This window comes from Sturnira hondurensis, unplaced genomic scaffold (assembly GCF_014824575.4).
Source record: "Sturnira hondurensis isolate 20B ecotype Veracruz unplaced genomic scaffold, ASM1482457v3 Scaffold0001872, whole genome shotgun sequence".
Lineage (NCBI taxonomy): Eukaryota > Metazoa > Chordata > Mammalia > Chiroptera > Phyllostomidae > Sturnira > Sturnira hondurensis.
This window is the reverse complement of record NW_028074503.1, coordinates 10,560,208-10,578,799: the sequence shown is the minus strand read 5'-3', so window position 1 is coordinate 10,578,799 and position 18,592 is coordinate 10,560,208. Positions and strand designations below refer to the sequence as shown.

Sequence of the window (18,592 nt, the reverse complement as noted above, 5' to 3'; positions counted from 1 at the left end):
AAACAAGTTTATAAACCAAAAAAAGTAAATTTAAAAGTCTTATCACCCAGAAATAATCAATCACCCTCATCATGCTGTTTGCTTGTGAATACATACATATATAACATACATATATTTTATTAAAAATAAAGTCACAGTCTACATATATTTTATAAACTACTTTTCACTAAATAAATCATGAAAATCATCATTATTACTTTTACCATTTTAATGGCTACATTATATGGCTTTAACATAGGTAAATAACTTCCTGTTGTCAAATAGTTCAATTGTTTCCAAATTTTCTGTACCATAAATATCACATTTGGATTACTATCTCACACCAAACATTTCCTTAATATAAGAGGCGATGATACTGACGACCACATGACTATTTTAGAACAAAATGGAAAAGGAGCATGCTGATCTAGGCCTCTTATCAAAGCTTAATGAGGACAACTTCTATGCTGCATCGAACTGTTTGAGAATCAAGGAAACAGATATGACAGTTTTACGAAAGGTATAGCTCTGTGCCCTGGCTGCTGTGGCTCAGTGGACTGAGAGCAAAACTGCAAACCAAAGGGTCACTGGTTGGATTCCCAGTCAGGGAACATTCCTGGGATGTGGGCCAGGTCCCCAGTAGGGGGTGTGGGAAAGGCAACAACACATTGATGCTTCTCTCCCTCTCTTTCTCCCCTCCCCTCTCTAAAAATAAATAAAATTTAAAAAAATTTAAAAGGCATAGCTCTCAGCCATAATAAAGGCATTATTCACCATGTGCCTTTATTTACAAATGACCTTAATTCACTGTGTGTCACAGATGCAGAAAAGCTCCACCTGGGATCATGTTATCTAATGGCCAGGCTGTGAAGGATAAGGCAGGTCCTAGGCAGGTCCTGGACAAGTTCTGAAGTTAAACAATTAGCTGTTCCAGATTATTTTCCCCTTGTCAGCCCCTTTAGGTTACTAGCACTTTGACATTTTATTTCCATCCCTAACTCTGTTTTTTAATATTTTATTTATCTTTAGAGAGGAAGGGAAGGAGAGAAATATCAATGTATGGTTGCCTCCTGTGAGTCCCCCGCTGGGAACTGGCCCGCAACCCAGGCATGTGCCCTAACTGGGAATCGAACCGCAATCGTGTGGTTCGCTGGCCCATGCTCAATCCACTGAGCTACACCAGCCAGGGCTCCATCCCTAACTCTTTACCTTCATCCTCTATTTCCTATTTCCCCTCACCTACTACCTCAGAGCTGACACTTGAGCAAGGAATTAAATTTTTTCACTGGGAGCTATAAATGGCTGCTTCCCTTTCAGGGAAGCTGCACCTACCAGCCAAATAACACCTAAAGTTTAAGCTAAAAGACCAAAGTCTTGCTGGCAGAACTTAGTACACTGGCCCACCAGAATCTAAGTAATAGTGATTTCTGGACTTCCAAAATCACCCACCAAAAACCCTTCCAAAGTAACTACGTTTGCTACACACATAAGAGTGGCCTTGCTTAGTGATTTTTCTAGTTGGAGTCATTTGAAGATGGTATAAATTTCATGTTATAGAGATGTGCAATCACTATGTTGTGCACTTGAAACTAATATATTGTGTCAACTGTAATTGAAAAAAAATTTAAATAAAAATAAAATAGAACTTTGTAATCAGAAAAACTTCTGAAATGTGAGAAAATACTCTTCTCACTTTAAACATAAAGAATGATTTTTTAAAAGATTTTATTTATTTATCTTTAGAGAGGAAGGGAAGGAGAGAAGGAGACAAACATCAATGTATGGTTGCCTCTCATGAGTCCCCTGCTGGGAACTGGCCTGCAACCCAGGCCTGTGCCCTGACTGGGAACCAAACCAATGACCCTTCACTTTGTGGGATGCCCTGAGCCCACACTTTGTGGGCCCGCCAGTTGAGCCACACCAGTCAGGGCTATCAGGTTTTTTTTAAATATTTTAAATGCCTATAATATACCTAAGCCTCAGATTTGCAAGGTGACAAATACCTCCTGTCCTCAAAGCATACATGGTTTTTTATAATGCTGTTGAAAAACAGGTACATAGAGCTCATACTGTTATGATCGTTTTGGTAAAAATACGAGGCAAAAGTAGCCTAAGAGACACAGTCATGTTACGTCTTGCTGACCTTTCATGGAATTCCCCTAGGAGAATAGACGTATTACAATTATACACACACACATACACACATATGTATGTGTGTAAAATTATACATACTATGTATATATATGTGTACATGTATATACATATACATGTGTGTATATGTGTATAATAGTATACATATTCAGAGAGAATTATGCATCACTAACGATGGAGTTACATCCTAAGAAATGTGTCATTAGGCGCTTTTTGGCATGTGAACACCACAGAGTGCACCTACACAAACCCAGATGGCAGAACCTACTACACACCGAGGCTGCTCGGGATAATCTATTGCTCGTAGGCTACAAGCCTGCACAGCAAGTCACTGTTCCAGAAAACACAAGATTAAATTGACCACAAAAGGAAATAATATAATCAAGAAACATGGTAGACATGGGCTGGATGAGGCTGCCACCGGGGTAACATACAAACTGCTTTACAGCAAAATTGTTCACAAGTCGAAAAAATACACTCTAAAATAATGATTAAAAGTATAATAAACAGATAAACCAGTGACATCATCACTTGTTATCATTATCCAGTACTAAGTACTGTACATAACTGTATGTGCTGCACTTTTGTGCCTGGCGGTGCAGTAGGTCTGTTTACACCGGTATGATCCCAAATACGTGGGTAATGCACTGTGCTAGGATTAGACAGTGACAATGTCTGTAGGTGACAGGAATTTATTAGCTCCATTATACTTTTACAGGAGCATTATTATTTATCTTCATCATTTGTCTTTAACTGAAGCATCAATATGCAGTTTATGATAATATATATTTTATAAATACACAAAAGTATTTTTAAGTTTGTAATCAAAATATTTAAACCAGAAAAAATACTTCAAATCTTTCTGATTCCCCCTCAAATACCAAAGTCAATAAACATCTTTCTCTCCTCATATTGCATGAGCTTCGTAAGCCTCTAACCCTGTTTGTTACTTTTGCCTTGGTTTTTTCTGCCTTATGCTTGCTTTTTAAATTTATGTTTCTGGTTGACCCTCCCTATTCAACCACTTCTATCAGATCCCTTGTCTATGCCAAGTCCAAAGAGTTGCTCTCCCAGGCTGAGTCTCATCCGTGGCCATCTCACTCAGCAGTCTTCTTGGGATGTTTGGTCAGATCCGTTACCTATCGAGTACCTGTCACATGCAAGGCACTGTGAGAGATTCTCGCTCAACCCACGGCTTCAGCCTTGTCCTATATCCTAATAACTACCAAATATTTCTCTATCTTGAATGACCAGGCTACCCATCAACACTTTATATGACATCTCTATCACAGTGTACCTGACGCATTTCACATTCTGCATTCCAAAGACTAATTTCCACCACGCTTCTTTATCCCACTCACTTGAAGACATATTCTTTATTTTTGTTCAAAGCACTATCATATATCAAGTTGCATAAATCCTGAGCATCGACATCGCTTTACCTGGAACTACATTCTTGACCTCTTGCCATCAATCACCAAATATAACAATTGCCTCCTAAATTCCTCTTAGATTTATTCATTCTTGTCTGTCTTTACTAAGAGAGTCTTGGTTCAGAAACCCTTTGGTGCTTCCCTAAATGTCTTCAATAGTCTCCTAGCAGATCTCCCTACTTTCTTATTGCTCTATTAATAATACACCTACTATACTGCAACCAAAGTAATAACAATCTTCTTCCACATTAAAACTTTTGGTTACTCCACATTACCATCAGTATAAACACCAAATTTTTAATATGGGAAAGACTTTCCCAAACTGGATCCTACCTACCTGTTCAACCTCATCATCTCTCTACTTCCCATCTGAATTCCAGTTAAGGGTTTTTTCCCTTCCCCATGCCTTTGCACATCTGCCTAGGAAACATTTCCCTGGATATCAGAAGCCACGTGAAACTAGGTGGTGCCTTTCCACACACTAGAAGGAGGCACCTCATCGGGGAGAACGCCGTAAGCACTTTCTTGGTGGATGCAGAGCACTTCGTGCAAGGAAATGAATGTCTCCTGAAGAGCAGAATGCAAACTCAATCTCAGTCCCTCTTGCGCCCCCTCCGCACGGCGTGCGACTTGCACGGCCTGCGTGCAGCCCTGCTGCATAGTGCCGCCTGCTGACAAACGACGACGCCTCTATCCCTAGGTTACTCCCATCGCTCTTTGAACACACGATTAATCATTATGTTGATTCCATTCTATTATAATTAGCTTTTGGTTTATCTGAATTCCCACTGAAATGTATGATCTTTAAGGAAAACTTTCCCAAACACTAGTTCCTAAACTGATGCTAGTCGAAAATACCATTTTTGCTAGTTGATAAATAAAATGGGAATCAGGTTTGGAGTTGCCCATTATAATTAATTTTTTTCTTAGTTTTGGATTAGATTCTTCTGACTTTTTGCTATTAAAACACTATTTATTTTATGAAAAGAGGATGATAAAAGATAGTGGGTTCTTATTGGTTAAGCTCCTGACTTAGCAAAATAGAATGTTGGTAAAGCAAGGCCAGTTCCTAGAGTTTTATTTGTTTGATTGTTGGGGTTTTTTTACTCAAACTTGAATATATGGGGAAACTACTGCTTTAAAATAAAGATTAGCACTCTAATATTTCTGTCCCTAAAATGAAATGATCCAGCACAGAGTAGGTGCTTCATAAATGTTGGTTGAATTAATTCCTTTATTGGTCAAAGCTCAGCAAATTTTTCAGAGTCACTTAGGTTCTTTTCATTGTTTGCTTTGCTTATTTTTTAAGTAACTGTACATAGCTACACAAAACAATAAACAAAAACCCTTAAAAGCCATAATTTCCTACCCTTGGAAATACTGTAATCATATTCTTTCTGCAACATATACTAGTTATGGTTATTCCAAGGGGTATACTAACCTAAGCTATCATCTAGAACATATGGAATGGTGTGAGGCCATCTATAGTTTTCTCCAATGATGGAATTTCTATCTTGTACCTGTCAAAAATAAATGTGAAAAGGTTAATTAAATGGATCCAGCACAAACTTATGAAACAACCAATAGCTAATCTAGAAATAAGTGAAGTTCTAAGCTCTCCCCCCAATCAGCTAAACAAATGCCCATGCATGTGCATACATGTGCATGTGTGTGCCTTTACTGTTACCACATTAGAACAAAGTTCTTAGGAGGAAATTTCTATCATTTATTTTGTTGATAGAATTGAAAAGTCATATAAAACCATCTAAAGAATGATTGTTATAAAACTAAGCTGTACACAGTGGTAAAATTACAGACAAGTTTTCTATACAAGAGAGTAAAAATGTAGCAGAAGGAAGTGATAGCAAAGCCTCAGTAATCTTGACCTGACAGAGTCAGAAAAAAGTCACATGAGCTAGGCCAAAGTTTTTCAAAAACTTTTTATTTCTTTCAAAATTTTTTAAAAACAATCTGAAGTGTTTATAGTAAAGAACTAATATTTCACTTTAATGTATTCATCTAGTCAACAAAATGAGCACCATTCTAGAGAATAGGGATTTGCTGAAAACAAAACTGCCAAGGTCTTTACCTAATGGAAGTAATACCTAGTGAAAGAGACATGCAGTATATGGATAAGAGTAAAAGAACAAGGTAGTACATTAGAAAAAGTAGCCAGGCTAGGACTCTTAAAAATGGCATTTAAGGTGAAACAGGAAAAATAAGAAAGAGCCAGAATTGAAAGTGACCTTAGGAGATAATTTCAAGCAGAGGAAACAGTAGTTGCTATGGTTCTGACATGGGAATGTGCTCGGTATGTTTCGAGATGATTTGAGTCCAGTAGCCTAATGAGTTAGAAGAGAAAAGAAATGAGTTGAGCCCTGGCTGGCGTAGCTCAGTGGATTGAGCGCGGGCCTGCGAACCACACGATCGCGGTTCGATTCCCAGTTAGGGCACATGCCTGGGTTCAAGGCTGGTTCCTTGCAGGCTAACTACCAGCAGGGGACGCACAAAAGGCAACCGTACATTGATGTTTCTCTCCCTCTCTCCTTCCCCTCTAAGATAAGTAAATAAATTTTTTTAAAAATGGTCCTTTTTAAAAAAAAAAAAGAAATGAGTTGAGAGGAGAGGAGAAAAGAGGAAAGGGGAGGGCATGGGGATGGGGAGAGGAGAAGAGAAGAAATGGAAGGAGAAATAGGCAGGAGTTAAATTATGCATGGTCTTGAAGCCTATGAGTAAATCTGGATAACATTCTAAATACAATAGGAAGCTATTGAAGACTTTCAAGACAAGAAGTGAAATCATGTCATTGTCTATTTAAAAGATTATTTTGTTGTTAACAGGGACAAGGTTTTCCCTTACAAAAGGGCAGTATTTGAAATCAAAAAACAAATTAGGGAAAAAGTAGATTTTTGGAGGCATGCATTGCAGACAGAAGTGACAGAACTTGCTGATGGACTGGATGGAGGGGTGAGGGAAAAGGAAGGAGCAAAGGTGATTCCTGGATTTTTTACTGAGTCAGTGACATGAGGTGATGACTTCACTAAGAGGGAAGACTGTACGAAAGGTATAGGAGGACCTGTACCTGACAACACTATTTTAGCTTTCAGGGTAGAAGTCACAAAATTTTTATCTCAGGGTAAAGAGCTTGATTTATGGAAGATGTTTATCAATCCAGTTTAACTTTGCTTCAACTAGATTGAATCAGTGAGGCTCTGTTTTAAAATGAAAGCAGCTTATCCTTCAGTAATGAAAATCAGAAAGATCAAGAAGACCAAGGCATCCATGGTGACTGTGGCTTTAACCACAAAGAAATCTGAGCAATAGATCAAGAAGACACTATTATATGAGTCCCTTACAGCACAGTGTACTCACTCAATGAATATGTCACCACGATTTTGTGCACTTAGAGACTGTTGGGCTTAACTAAGCCCATGCTGTCCAATCATTCTCAGATATTCTGTATTTTAGCTCTCAGTGATTAATAGAAGATTATTCCTTGCATTGGTTCAACTCACCCCATCAAGTTTGATGTCTCCCTCAAAAAGATCCAGCCCCAAATCTAAGAGAAAGATAAAAATTCATGTTAGCAAATTTGTTTAAACTTCCCACTTAATAAAGGCTATGAAGGTCTTCTGGTCAAGATGGGGGCATAGGTAAAGAGGCTTGGTCTCCTCAAACAACTGCAGAAAAAAATCACAACCAGACTACAAAATGAATATCACCCAGAACATTATGAAAATTGAGCTATAAGAAAATCCAAAAACCAAGGATTTAAGGAAGCCACATTATCCGACAGGCAGGAGGGGCAGAGACGTGGAGAGAGGTGGAGTCGCACAGAGAGGTAGCAGAATATGTGGTCCCACACTCACATGTGCTGGATAAAAATCAGGAGGGATACCTCAAGAGCAATGGATCTCAGCTCCAAACCAGACTACCTAGCAGTCCAGGTAGTCTGGTTTGGAGCCAGGAATAGAAATCCCCATTACTTCTGGCTGTAAAAACCCGAGGAGGTTGGGGCAATGGAAGAAACTGCCAGATTATCAGGAGAAACCTATTAAAGGGCCTGCTGAGACTTAGGACTGATGCAGACCCACTCCCCCTCTGGGATTCAGCACCAGGGCAACATCTCGAAAGGCAAAAGTGGCATATGTGGAGAAAGTGAAGTGACTGGAAACAGGGCAAGGGCTGGGAGACACCCTCCTGGGCAAAACTCCAGAAGCCAGGCAAAAGCATTGTCCCCTCTCCAAGCCCTCCCCATACACACAGCCACAAATCGGTGAAGCAGGTTGCACCACCCTGGCAATCGGCTAAACCCCACTCCACACAATTTACAGGTCCGCTCTTCTTTAATAGACCACACTACTAAGACAGGGAGTCAAAGCAGCTCTACCTAATACACAGAAACAAACACGGAGTGAGGGGGGCTGCCAAACTGAGGAGACAAAGAAATATGGCCCAATTGAAAGAATGGAGCAGAACTCCATAAAAGAATTAAACAAAAACAGAGATAACCAACCTATCAGATGCAGAGTTCAAAACACTGGTTATCAGGATGCTCAAAGAATTCATAGACTATGACAACAGCATTAAAAAGACCCAGGCAGAAATGAAGGTTACATTAAGTGAAATTTAAAAAAATCTACAGGGAATCGAGAGTGGAAGGGATGAAACTGAGAATCAAGTCAACAATTTGGAACATAAGAAAGAAAAAGCATTCCACAAGAACAGCAGGAAGAAAAAAAATAATTCAAAATATGAGGATAGAATAAGAAGCTTCTTGGACATCTCCAAACATACCAACATCTAAATCATAGGGATGCTAGAGGAGAGGAAGAAGAGCAAGAAATTAAAAACTTATTTGAACAAATAATGAAAGAAAACTTTCTTAACTTGGTGAAGGAAATAGGCATAGAAGTCCAGGAAGCACAGATAGTCCGAAACAAGGTGGACCCAAAGAGTACCACACCAAGACACATAATTAAAATGCCAAAGGTTAAAGATAAAGAGAGAATCTTAAAAGAAGCAATAGAAAAGCAGAGAGTTACATACAAAAGAGCTCCATAAGAGTATCCGCTGATTTCTCAAAAGAAACTTTGCAGGCAAGAAGGGACTGGCAAGAAGTATTCAAAGTGATGAAAAACAAGGACCTACAACCTAGATTACTCTATGCAGCAAAGCTATCATTTAGAATGGAAGGGTAGATAAAGTGCTTCCTAGACAAGATAAAGATAAAGGAGTTCATCATCAGCAAGTCATTATACATGAAACGTTAAATGGACTTACTTAAGAAAAAGAATAAGAGCAAAAACGTGAACATTAAAAGGGCAACAAATTCACAACTGTCAACAACTGAATCTAAAAAAAACAAACCAAGCAAACAACCAGAAGAGGAACGGAATCATATATATGGATATCACTTGGAGCGTTATCAGCTGGTCAGGGAAAAGGGGAGAATGGAGGGAAAGGAGCAGGAATTAAAAAGTGTAATTTGGTAGGTACAAAATAGAGAAGGTGCACTGACTGGTGTAGCTCAGTGGATTGAGCATGGGCCTATAAAGCAAAGAGTCAGTGGTTCAATTCCCAGTCAGGGCACATGCCTGGGTTGCAGGCCAGTTCCCAGCAGGGGACACATGAGTGGCAACCACACATTGATGTTTCTCTCCCACTTTCTCCTTCCCGTCCCCTCTCTCTAAGAAATAAATAAAAATAAAAGATTTTAAAAAATAGAGAAGGTGATGTTAAGAACAGTGTAGGAGATGTGAAGCCAGAGAACCTATATGCATGACCGATGGACATGGACTAAGGGACAGGGAATGCTGGTAGGAGGGGGTATACCAGGGAGAGAAGAGCAAAGGTGGAAAAATTGGGACAACTGTAATAGCATAATTAATAAAATACATTTTAAAAAAGTAAAGGATGTAAAAAAATTCCAAACCTTCATTGATGTCAAATATATCCTTGTCAATCCCACCATCTACATCTTTAAAATAACAAAGAAAAACACATTGAACATTATGTTTAGAAAGAAGAAAATCTTTATCAATTATCAAATTAGAAGTGAGCAAGGTTCTTTTGCCTCAGATAAGTGACTACCAGGTCACTTAATACATATACAGGTCCAAAATTAATACATATACATTGTTTGATTGATTGATTGATTGATTAGGAACCTCTTATGGCCCAGGCTTAAGGCCATGGGCCTTTTGCTCTTGGCCTATTCATGTCCCTTGAATTCCAAATAACTTCAGGAATAAGAAATTGGTTACTCTATATAATATTAAGCTTAATCTGGAAGACTAAGTTAGACAACTAGATTAAATAAAAAGCAAATGTTTAAATTTGGTCACACAGGTCCAGTCTACCCATAAATGTATACCCTTTGCAATAGCATACCTTGGAACTCTCAAGCACAATTCCTAATTTAAACTTAAATTTCTCTTTTATATTGCAATGGGGTAAATAATAGGACCAAATCTCTCAGTGTACAACTGAATCAGATGTTCATCTGATTTGACAGAAAATAGCAAAAATAATAATAGCGAGCATTTATGGATGTCTGTGTGTCAGTCACTGTGTTTGGCCTCTCCTACACCACCATCTGTTTGTCTGCTGGCATGTGGAACCCTGATACAGGAGCAATAAAGCAATCCTCAGTAAATCAAGAGAAGCCGGCATTTGATCAAAGTTCAATGCAATTATGGATGTGCTCAGCATTAAATCTGCCCTAACTTCTTCTGTTCTGCTGTTCTATTATATACATAACTTTCTTTTAGTACAACTTAGAGCAAATCTCAAAATACACTCACCAAAATTTTCTGGAGTTGGCTGGAAAACAAACACATGAAAGAAGACATTATTATTTTGCCCAAGATATAAATGGTCTTTTTTATTTTGATTTATATCTAGTCATTTGTGAGGACTTTTTCCATTATTACTATAAATTACTTTCCAATATGTATCTAAGACAGCTGAATTAGAGTCAAAGGGTCTTCCCATGCCACATTTAAAAAATCCTGCTATATGAATTTGAAAGTGAAATAAACAAGAAACCAACTTCATAGACAAAAGAAAAGGCAGAACATAGGACTCTAGCCCTGAAATGTGTTCACTTTTATCATGATTTTCTAAAGGATTCATGAACAATATTTGAATAGTCTAAAAATCTATTCCAACATTGAAATATTATCATAATTTATAACAATCCTTTAAAAAGAAATTTTATTGAGTGCTTCATTAATCATGGTTTACTTTCATATTTCACTTAAGACTGCCTTCAGAGATAATACCAAAAAAAAACCATCAGTGGGTAGTATTGTGATTTAAAAAAAGAAAAAACCTTCTGAGGATAGAAGTAGTGAAATGAGACACAGACTACATCAATGGAAAAATTAAGAGAACCTGAGAAGTTTCTTAATGTATTCTAATAAAAAAAAAAGTTCATGGCACTGTCCTGGCTGGTGCGGCTCAGTTGGTTGCAGAGTCAAATCTGTAACTGAAAGGTTACAGGTTCGATCCCTGGTCCAGGCACTGGAACATGCAACACCCCCTCCCTTCCACCCCTCCCATCAACTGTCAGGATGCATAAGAGCCGGTGCCAGGCACCAGTCCCCTGTCTGTTGCATGTGGCAGTCAACCAGTCGATGCTTCTCTTTCCCATCAATGTTTCTCTCTATCCCTTCCTCCCTCTCTAAAAGCAGTGGGAAAAAAATATCCTCGAGTGACTATTTTAAAAAAAGCTCATTGGACTTTCTGTATTGTTGTATTGTACAAAGCGCAATATAGTAGATCTGGGTTGTATTTCTAATTCCACCCATTAACAACAAGTCATTTCACCTTCCTGATAATCAAACTATCAATAAAATATGGCCAACACCTGCTTTGTATTGGTATTGTGAGCGTTATATGATGTCATGTGAAAGCACCTTTTTAAAGAATTTTATTGATTATGTTATTACAGTTGTACCATTTTTTCTCCCCTTTATTGCCCTATGCCCTGTACGCCCCTCACCAGCATTCCCCACCCTCTTAGTTATGGGTCATACATATTAGTTCTTTGTTCTCTCCATTTCCTATACTATTCTTAACCTCCCCTGTCCATTTTGTACCTGCTATTTATACTCCTTATTCCCTGTACACTTCCCCTCATCTTCCCCCTCCCCCTCCCCACTAACAACCCTCCATGGGATCTCTATTTCTGTGATTCTGTTCCTGTTCTAATTGTTTGCTTAGTTTGTTTTTGTTTTTGTTTTAAGATTCTATTGTTAATAGTTGTGAGTTTGTTGTCATTTTATTATTTGTATTTTTGATCATCTTCTCTTTTTTAGATAAGTCCCTTTAACATTTCACATAATATTGGCCTGGTGACAATGAACTCCTTTAACTTGACCATTTCTGGGAAGTGCTTTATCTGCCCTTCCATTCAAAATAAGAGCTTTGCTGGATAGAGTAGTCTTGAACGTTGATCCCTGCCTTTCATGACTTCAAATACTTCTTTCCAGCCCCTTCTGGCCTGTAAGCTTTCTTTTGAGAAATCAGCAGAGTGTCTTATGGGAACTCTTATGTAGGTAACTGTCTCTATTTCTCTTGCTGCTTTAAAGATTCTCTCCTTATCTTTAATCTTTGGTAATGTAATTATGATGTGCCTTGGTGTGTTCCTCCTTGGGTCCACCTTCTTTGGGACTCTCTGAGCTTCCTGGACTTCCTAGAAGTCTATTTCCTTTGCCAGACTGGGAAAGTTCTTCTTCATAGTGTTTTCAAATAAGTTTTCAATTTCTTGCTCTTCCTATTCTCCTTGGCACCCCTATGATTTGGTTGTTGGAACATTTAATGTCACCCAGGAGGTTCCTAAGCCTCTCCTCATTTTTCTGAATTCTTGTTTCTTCCTTCTGTTCCAATTGAATGTCTCTTTCTTCCTTCTGCTCCAAATCATTGATTTCAGTCCTGGTCTCCTTCTCATCACTGTTTGTTCTTTGTACATTTTCCTTTATTTCACTTTTCACAGGCTTCACTTTTTCCTCTATTTTGCAACCATAATCAACCATTTCTATGAGCATCCTGATTACCAGCATTTTGAACTCTGCATCTGATAGATTGGCTATCTCCTCATCACTTAGTTTTGGGGTTTTTTTCTGGAATTTTAATCCGTCCTTTCATTTGGGCACTTTTTTTTTGTCTTGGCATACCTGTTATGTGTAAGGGGCAGAGCCTTAGTTATTGGCCAGGGCAGAGCAACCCACTCCTCTGCATTGTGGCCCTGTATGTGTGTGTGGGGGGGGGGGTCCAAGAGGGAACAATGCTGCTTGCTCAGCTCTTTCCAGCTTTCAGTCACGTCTCCCGCTACCCACAAGCAAATTGGACCCTTCTGGTGCTGATTCCCAGGTAGGGGAGTTTGTGTACCTTCTAGGACCCTGTGGGTCTCTCTAACAAGTTCTCCTGTGAGACCAGGAGATTCTACCACTGCTGAAACCCCCACAGATTTTTACAGCCAGAGGTTTTGAGGCTTTATTTCCCTGCACTGGAACCCTGGGTTGTGCGGTATATCTCATTCCCCAGTTGTTCCTCCCGGTTTATCTGCACACAAATGTGGGACCCCCCAATCCGCCAGCCATCATCTTGCCACCCCAGTCTGCCTGCTGCCAGTGCCACACATCCCCTGAACCCCAGCTGCCCATCTCTGCCCCTCCTACCAGTCTGAACGAATGTTTCTTCTTTAACTCCTTGGTTGTCTGATTTCCATACCATTCAATTCTCTGGCAGTTCTGATTATTTTTTGTTTTTAAATTTGTTGTTGTCTTTCTCTAGGTTGTACGAGGAAGCAAAGTGTATCTACCTACACCTCCATCTTGGCCAGAAGTGTGAAAGCACTTTTTAAACTATAAGAAAATGGCACACAAATGTCAGGTACCATTTTATGTAAATACGGTTCACATATCCAAAATCTAGGATCATTTGGAACATTTGGCAAGCAGTGGGTAGGAGCTAGTTAGATGATTACCATCCTCTTTGATAGTAACAAGTGCTACTTGCAGGAATTCTAAAGCATTCCTACTAAAACAAGTTATCAAGTATTTTTTCATAATTCCAGTTTTAATGTTATCAAATGGTTTCTCTTGTGCTCACTGCTATAGTTCCTGTTCACAAAATATCAGCATAATATAAGAACTGTTATTTTTAAATCACAACTAAAGTTTTCCCACTAAGCATTTGGAACTTCATGTAGAACCCTGGATTGGTTTGTGGTCCAAACTGCCTGTCACTGAGCAGGACCGGCCTCAATTCAGGCAGAAGCAGGAGAGAAGCCCCATGCTGCCAAACACTGTAAGTGTTTACTGAACCTGGGACAATAGCATTCCCTCCATTCCTGTCTCACATTACTGTAACTGCAGTGTAATATCATCCAGCAATAAAAATGGAATGATTTTCAAATTTCATGTCTTCTATCAAAGAAGGCGTGTCACGCGAAAACGAAACACAAAGAGGAACAAAACCCCACATCCACGTCTCTGACTCGGCCGGTGTCTGCTCACTCCCTGGGCCCTGCCCGCCCCTCCTCGCCAAAAAGAAATGCTCATTGCGTTTCTAACACTTCAAAATTCAGGAAAAAAAGTGAACAATTCTTTGTTTAACAACTAATATCCAAAGCCCCAAATTTTTCTAATTGTTTTCTTACCAAGCCAGAAACCACGAGGAAAGAGGCCAAGAACAGAACCCAAGACGAAATCCATGAATCCATGGTGCCACTTCAACTGTCCGTTGAACGTTGCAAACTATGAACTTCAGAATAGCACTTACTTTTTAAAAGGCAAACATCATAACCTATAGCCTTTGACCACGCTGATCCATCTTCCAGGTCAGCTGGTAATACATCTAATCAAGGAGTTAAAGTCCAGTATTCTTAACACAGCTCTGCAGAGTGGCTGATTGGTTGGTTGGTTGGCTGGCTGGTTGGTTTTATATTGTGTCAACATCCAATAGCCAAAGGCCCGGCTGAGAACTGTTAATGGAGTAAGTTCTCTAATGTATACATACTACTCCCCAAGACTAAATGCCTCCTGAGCAAAAGGAAATGATAAAATAATTTTTCAGTCGTCTGTCAAATAGTAAACATTTGTGAAACTCCTTCTGCTCATTTAGCCCTATGCTGCTTTAATATATCCACAGCTTTTGTCGTTCATTCATTTAATAAAAGTGTATCGAGGTACAATATCCATTAATGTGCTAGAAATCTAGCTTATTGCTATCCAGATACACGGCAGCAAAAGAGCAACATATTTCACCCCTGAAAATTACATGAAAGCAAATCCAGGTGGAACTTAGGCTAAAATAGCTGGTGGTGATCACTGGTTTTCAACTTAACTAAGGTTCCCAATCCATCTTTCAATTCTATCTCACGTATTTCTTCATTTCTTGGTATAACTTCCTTTTAAGGACAACAAACTCTCCAACTCAGCTCTCACAGTTTCACTCTCAACTTATGAGGAAGGCTATTTTTTGAAAATACGATTTCTTCCCCACAATATTTCCTTTCCTACTCAAGACTGGTCTTTGTCCCATTCTCTGCTAATAGAAAGGCCATAAGAAGATATGTAATACAGATAAAAGACATGTAAGGATGCTTTGTAAGTACAAACAAGACACTCCCGCCCTCTCAGAGTTAAAAGGAAGCTTTAAAAGCAATGTGTGGCTCTGGTCGGGTGGCTCAGTTGGTTGGAGCGTTGACCATACACCAAAAAGACTGTGGCTTCGATCCCCAGTCAGGGAGCAGAGAGGAGGCAACAGATCGATGATTCTTTCTCTCGCTCTCTCTCTCTTCCTCTCTTCCTCCATTCCTCTCTCTAAAATCAATAAACACGTCCCCATGTGAGGATTAAATAATAATAATAATTAATAAAAGTAATAAATGAGGAACTTCACTTGCTCCCTGGGATCCCCAAGACAGTTTATGGGATCCAAAACCCAATAGTCCTATTTCTTGGCTAGAGATCCAAGGAAAGAACAATACAGAAGAAAGCAGGTCTTGGGAGGAGGACAGTAACTCCTGGGAGGACAAGAGTGGAACAAAAGCTACCAGAAAAAGCCACCACCTGAACAGCCACGTGGTGAGGAATAAGAACGCCTCCACAGCAGGCTGCCCAGAATGACCACCAAGGATGACCGGACAGGGACACAAAACTTTCAGGGGATGCTCTTGAGCACAGGTGACACAGAAATCAGATGAGCCGCCCCTCCACCCGCCCCCCCCCCCCCCCAGCGACATGGGCTGTTAAGCTCAGGCAGAATCCTAAGGTTAAAAGATGAGAATCCTGACTTGGCTGCAGTTAAATCTCTCCCACCTATGCAGTTGGGGACCCAAGACCATACGTGTGGTTCCATAAAAATAAAGATATTATCACGCACATCTGTTTTAGTGAGCTGAGATATGTAACAGAGACACCTGGCTGCAGTCTATGACTGGGGACAGGCAGCCCACATTCAGTTAGGAAACCAGAGGCCACAGTTCCTAGGGCTGCTGGAATCTGTTCTCAACCCTGATCACGGCCTATGCACCAAACCTCACCAGGAATCTCACCAGCAGTCACTGAGGCATGGCCGAAATCCAGCTCCGAACCTGTTTTGACTACAGTTAGTGGATATATTTTACATTTCCTTCTTTCTGGGNAACGCCTCCCCAGCAGGCTGCCCAGAATGACCACCAAGGATGACCGGACAGGGACACAAAACTGTCAGGGGATGCTCTTGAGCACAGGTGACACAGAAATCAGATGAGCCGCACCCCACCCGCCCCCCCCAGTGCCACGGGCTATTAAGCTCAGGCAGAATCCTAAGGTTAAAAGATGAGAATCCTGACTTGGCTGCAGTTAAATCTCTCCCACCTATGCGGTTGGGGACCCAAGACCATACATGTGGTTCCATAAAAATAAAGATATTATCACACACATCTGTTTTAGTGAGCTGAGATATGTAACAGAGACACCTGGCTGCAGTCTATGACTGGGGACAGGCAGCCCACATTCAGTTAGGAAACCAGAGGCCACAGTTCCTAGGGCTGCTGGAATCTGTTCTCAACCCTGATCACGGCCTATGCACCAAACCTCACCAGGAATCTCACCAGCAGTCACTGAGGCATGGCCGAAATCCAGCTCCGAACCTGTTTTGACTACAGTTAGTGGATATATTTTACATTTCCTTCTTTCTGGGGTTGTCGGTGAAGCTCCTTCACGAAGAAGTTGCACTTGGCTGGTCTAACATAGCCGCATCTCCCCTCACTGGCGTGCTGCCCCAGGAAACCTTTCCAGGCCTCATCAGGACACGTGGGGTCTGATCCCAGGAAACCGTGTCTGCCTTCAGTTGCTGGTCCTCCCCCGGTCTTCACTTCTCCCAGGTAATAATATCGGGAACAGGAAACCCATGCTTGAGGTTCTAGAACTTGTGGATCCCTCTGAGAGGCCCTGAAACCATCAGGAAAGCATATTCCTTTTGGTTCTCAAAATCCCCATGGGACATGAGTACATTCTAGACCTGAGGGTAGCAGATCCTGGGTGTGAAATGCTTTCTAATGGTAAATAGTACAGAGATGGCAACAAAAGTTCCAAAAAACTCCTTTCTCTGATTCTCCTCCATCCCCGCAAAAAGTCTTAGTTCATGAGTTTCCCAATACTGGTTTTTTAGGAAATTTTACAAACACTCATATTGGGGAGGCATATATATTTGAATTTAAATTAAATTAAATGGATCTAGAAAAAAGAGGGGAAATGGAGTGTGGAGATTAAAAAAATCCCCAGGTAGCTGTAAGAACACAAAGCCAATAGGGGCACAGACAATTAAAGAATGAAGAAGCTAAAAAATCATCTGTATCCCCTGGGATTAAGCAGATTTAATCCCATTCTTCACACAGATTTCTACGCCTTCCCTGGAATTACCATCTCTTACCCCATTTTTCAAAATTTTGGTGACTTTTGTGTTCTCCAGAAAAGCAGAACCAATAAGATGTATATGCACATCGATGAATTTATTTTCAAGAATTGGCATATGCAATTCCGGAAGCTGGCAAGTCCAAAATCTTCAGAGTGGGCAGGCAGGCTGACGACCCAGAGAAAAACTGAAGTTGCAGCTTGAGTCCCAAGGTGGTGCCCTTCTAGGGATCTCTGTCTTTTGTCTCACAAGTCCTTCAACTGATTAGATGAGGCCCACCAACATTCCAGAGGATAATCTGCTTTACTTTATCTGATTTAAATATTAATGCCATCTGAAAAAAAGCCTTTTTGGTGAAATGCAGAGTTCTGTTTAACCAAATATCTGGATGCCATGGCCTCATGAACTTAACATACAAAATGATCCATCACAGTTACCTTTTTGCTTCCCTTTTTTTAGACTCTTCAAGTTCATCAATTTATGGGATAGCTACTAATCACACTGGAGGTGACTATTGTTGCCACTTAATTCAATTAGCTTGCCTGTCAGCCACACCTCCGGCTGAAGGCAAAGATGCTATATGTTATATAGTTAGTGACGAGCATGAATGACAACGCAGTCATATCTTTCATACTAGGAACATACAAAAGGATCGGGAGTAACCCTTCAGATTTCAGGAAGCTAGTTGGCTGAGGCAATGACGAACAATTCTGTTCCTCCATAGGATAATCCTACTCCAAATCCCTGGACTGATTTTACACAAGGAGTTGTTATTCTGAGACCCAGCCCCCAAAGGAACGGGGGCGGGGGGTTTTACTGCAGCGTGATGAGACAAAGCACTTCCTCCCACCACAGAAGGACCACCAGGTGGCTTGATTGGCACCCCTACTCGAGCACGGCTGGCTTGGTGCCATCAAAAATGCCCTCCAGGCTGGAACAGGTCTCGAGCTGACAGCCATTGACTCTGAGGTGGAAAGAGTGACATCTGAGGTTGCTCTTAAATCGACACCTACATGTTTACTTCATGGAATTGTTCAAGAGTTTTAACTCCCTCAAACTCAAGTCCAGCTCACTGTCCCCTAGCTCGGGCCTGCAAACACCTGGAAAAAGGGATTAGT

The 18,592-nt window shown here is 40.3% G+C and overlaps 1 protein-coding gene across 1 annotated transcript in view; it reads right to left on the bottom strand.

Moving 5' to 3' along the window:
* MEP1B (meprin A subunit beta) overlaps positions 1-14,389 on the bottom strand; it is a 31,861-nt gene extending 17,472 nt beyond the window's left edge. The window contains exons 1-5 of the mRNA XM_037036921.1: positions 14,233-14,389; positions 10,370-10,388; positions 9,499-9,543; positions 7,079-7,122; positions 5,005-5,083 (exon numbers count right to left, since the gene is read on the bottom strand). Of these exons, the coding sequence (XP_036892816.1) occupies positions 5,005-5,083; positions 7,079-7,122; positions 9,499-9,543; positions 10,370-10,388; positions 14,233-14,295 (250 nt within the window). The 5' untranslated portion in view covers positions 14,296-14,389. The remainder of the gene's footprint in view (positions 1-5,004; positions 5,084-7,078; positions 7,123-9,498; positions 9,544-10,369; positions 10,389-14,232) is intronic.
* Positions 14,390-18,592: the final 4,203 nt, after the last annotated feature.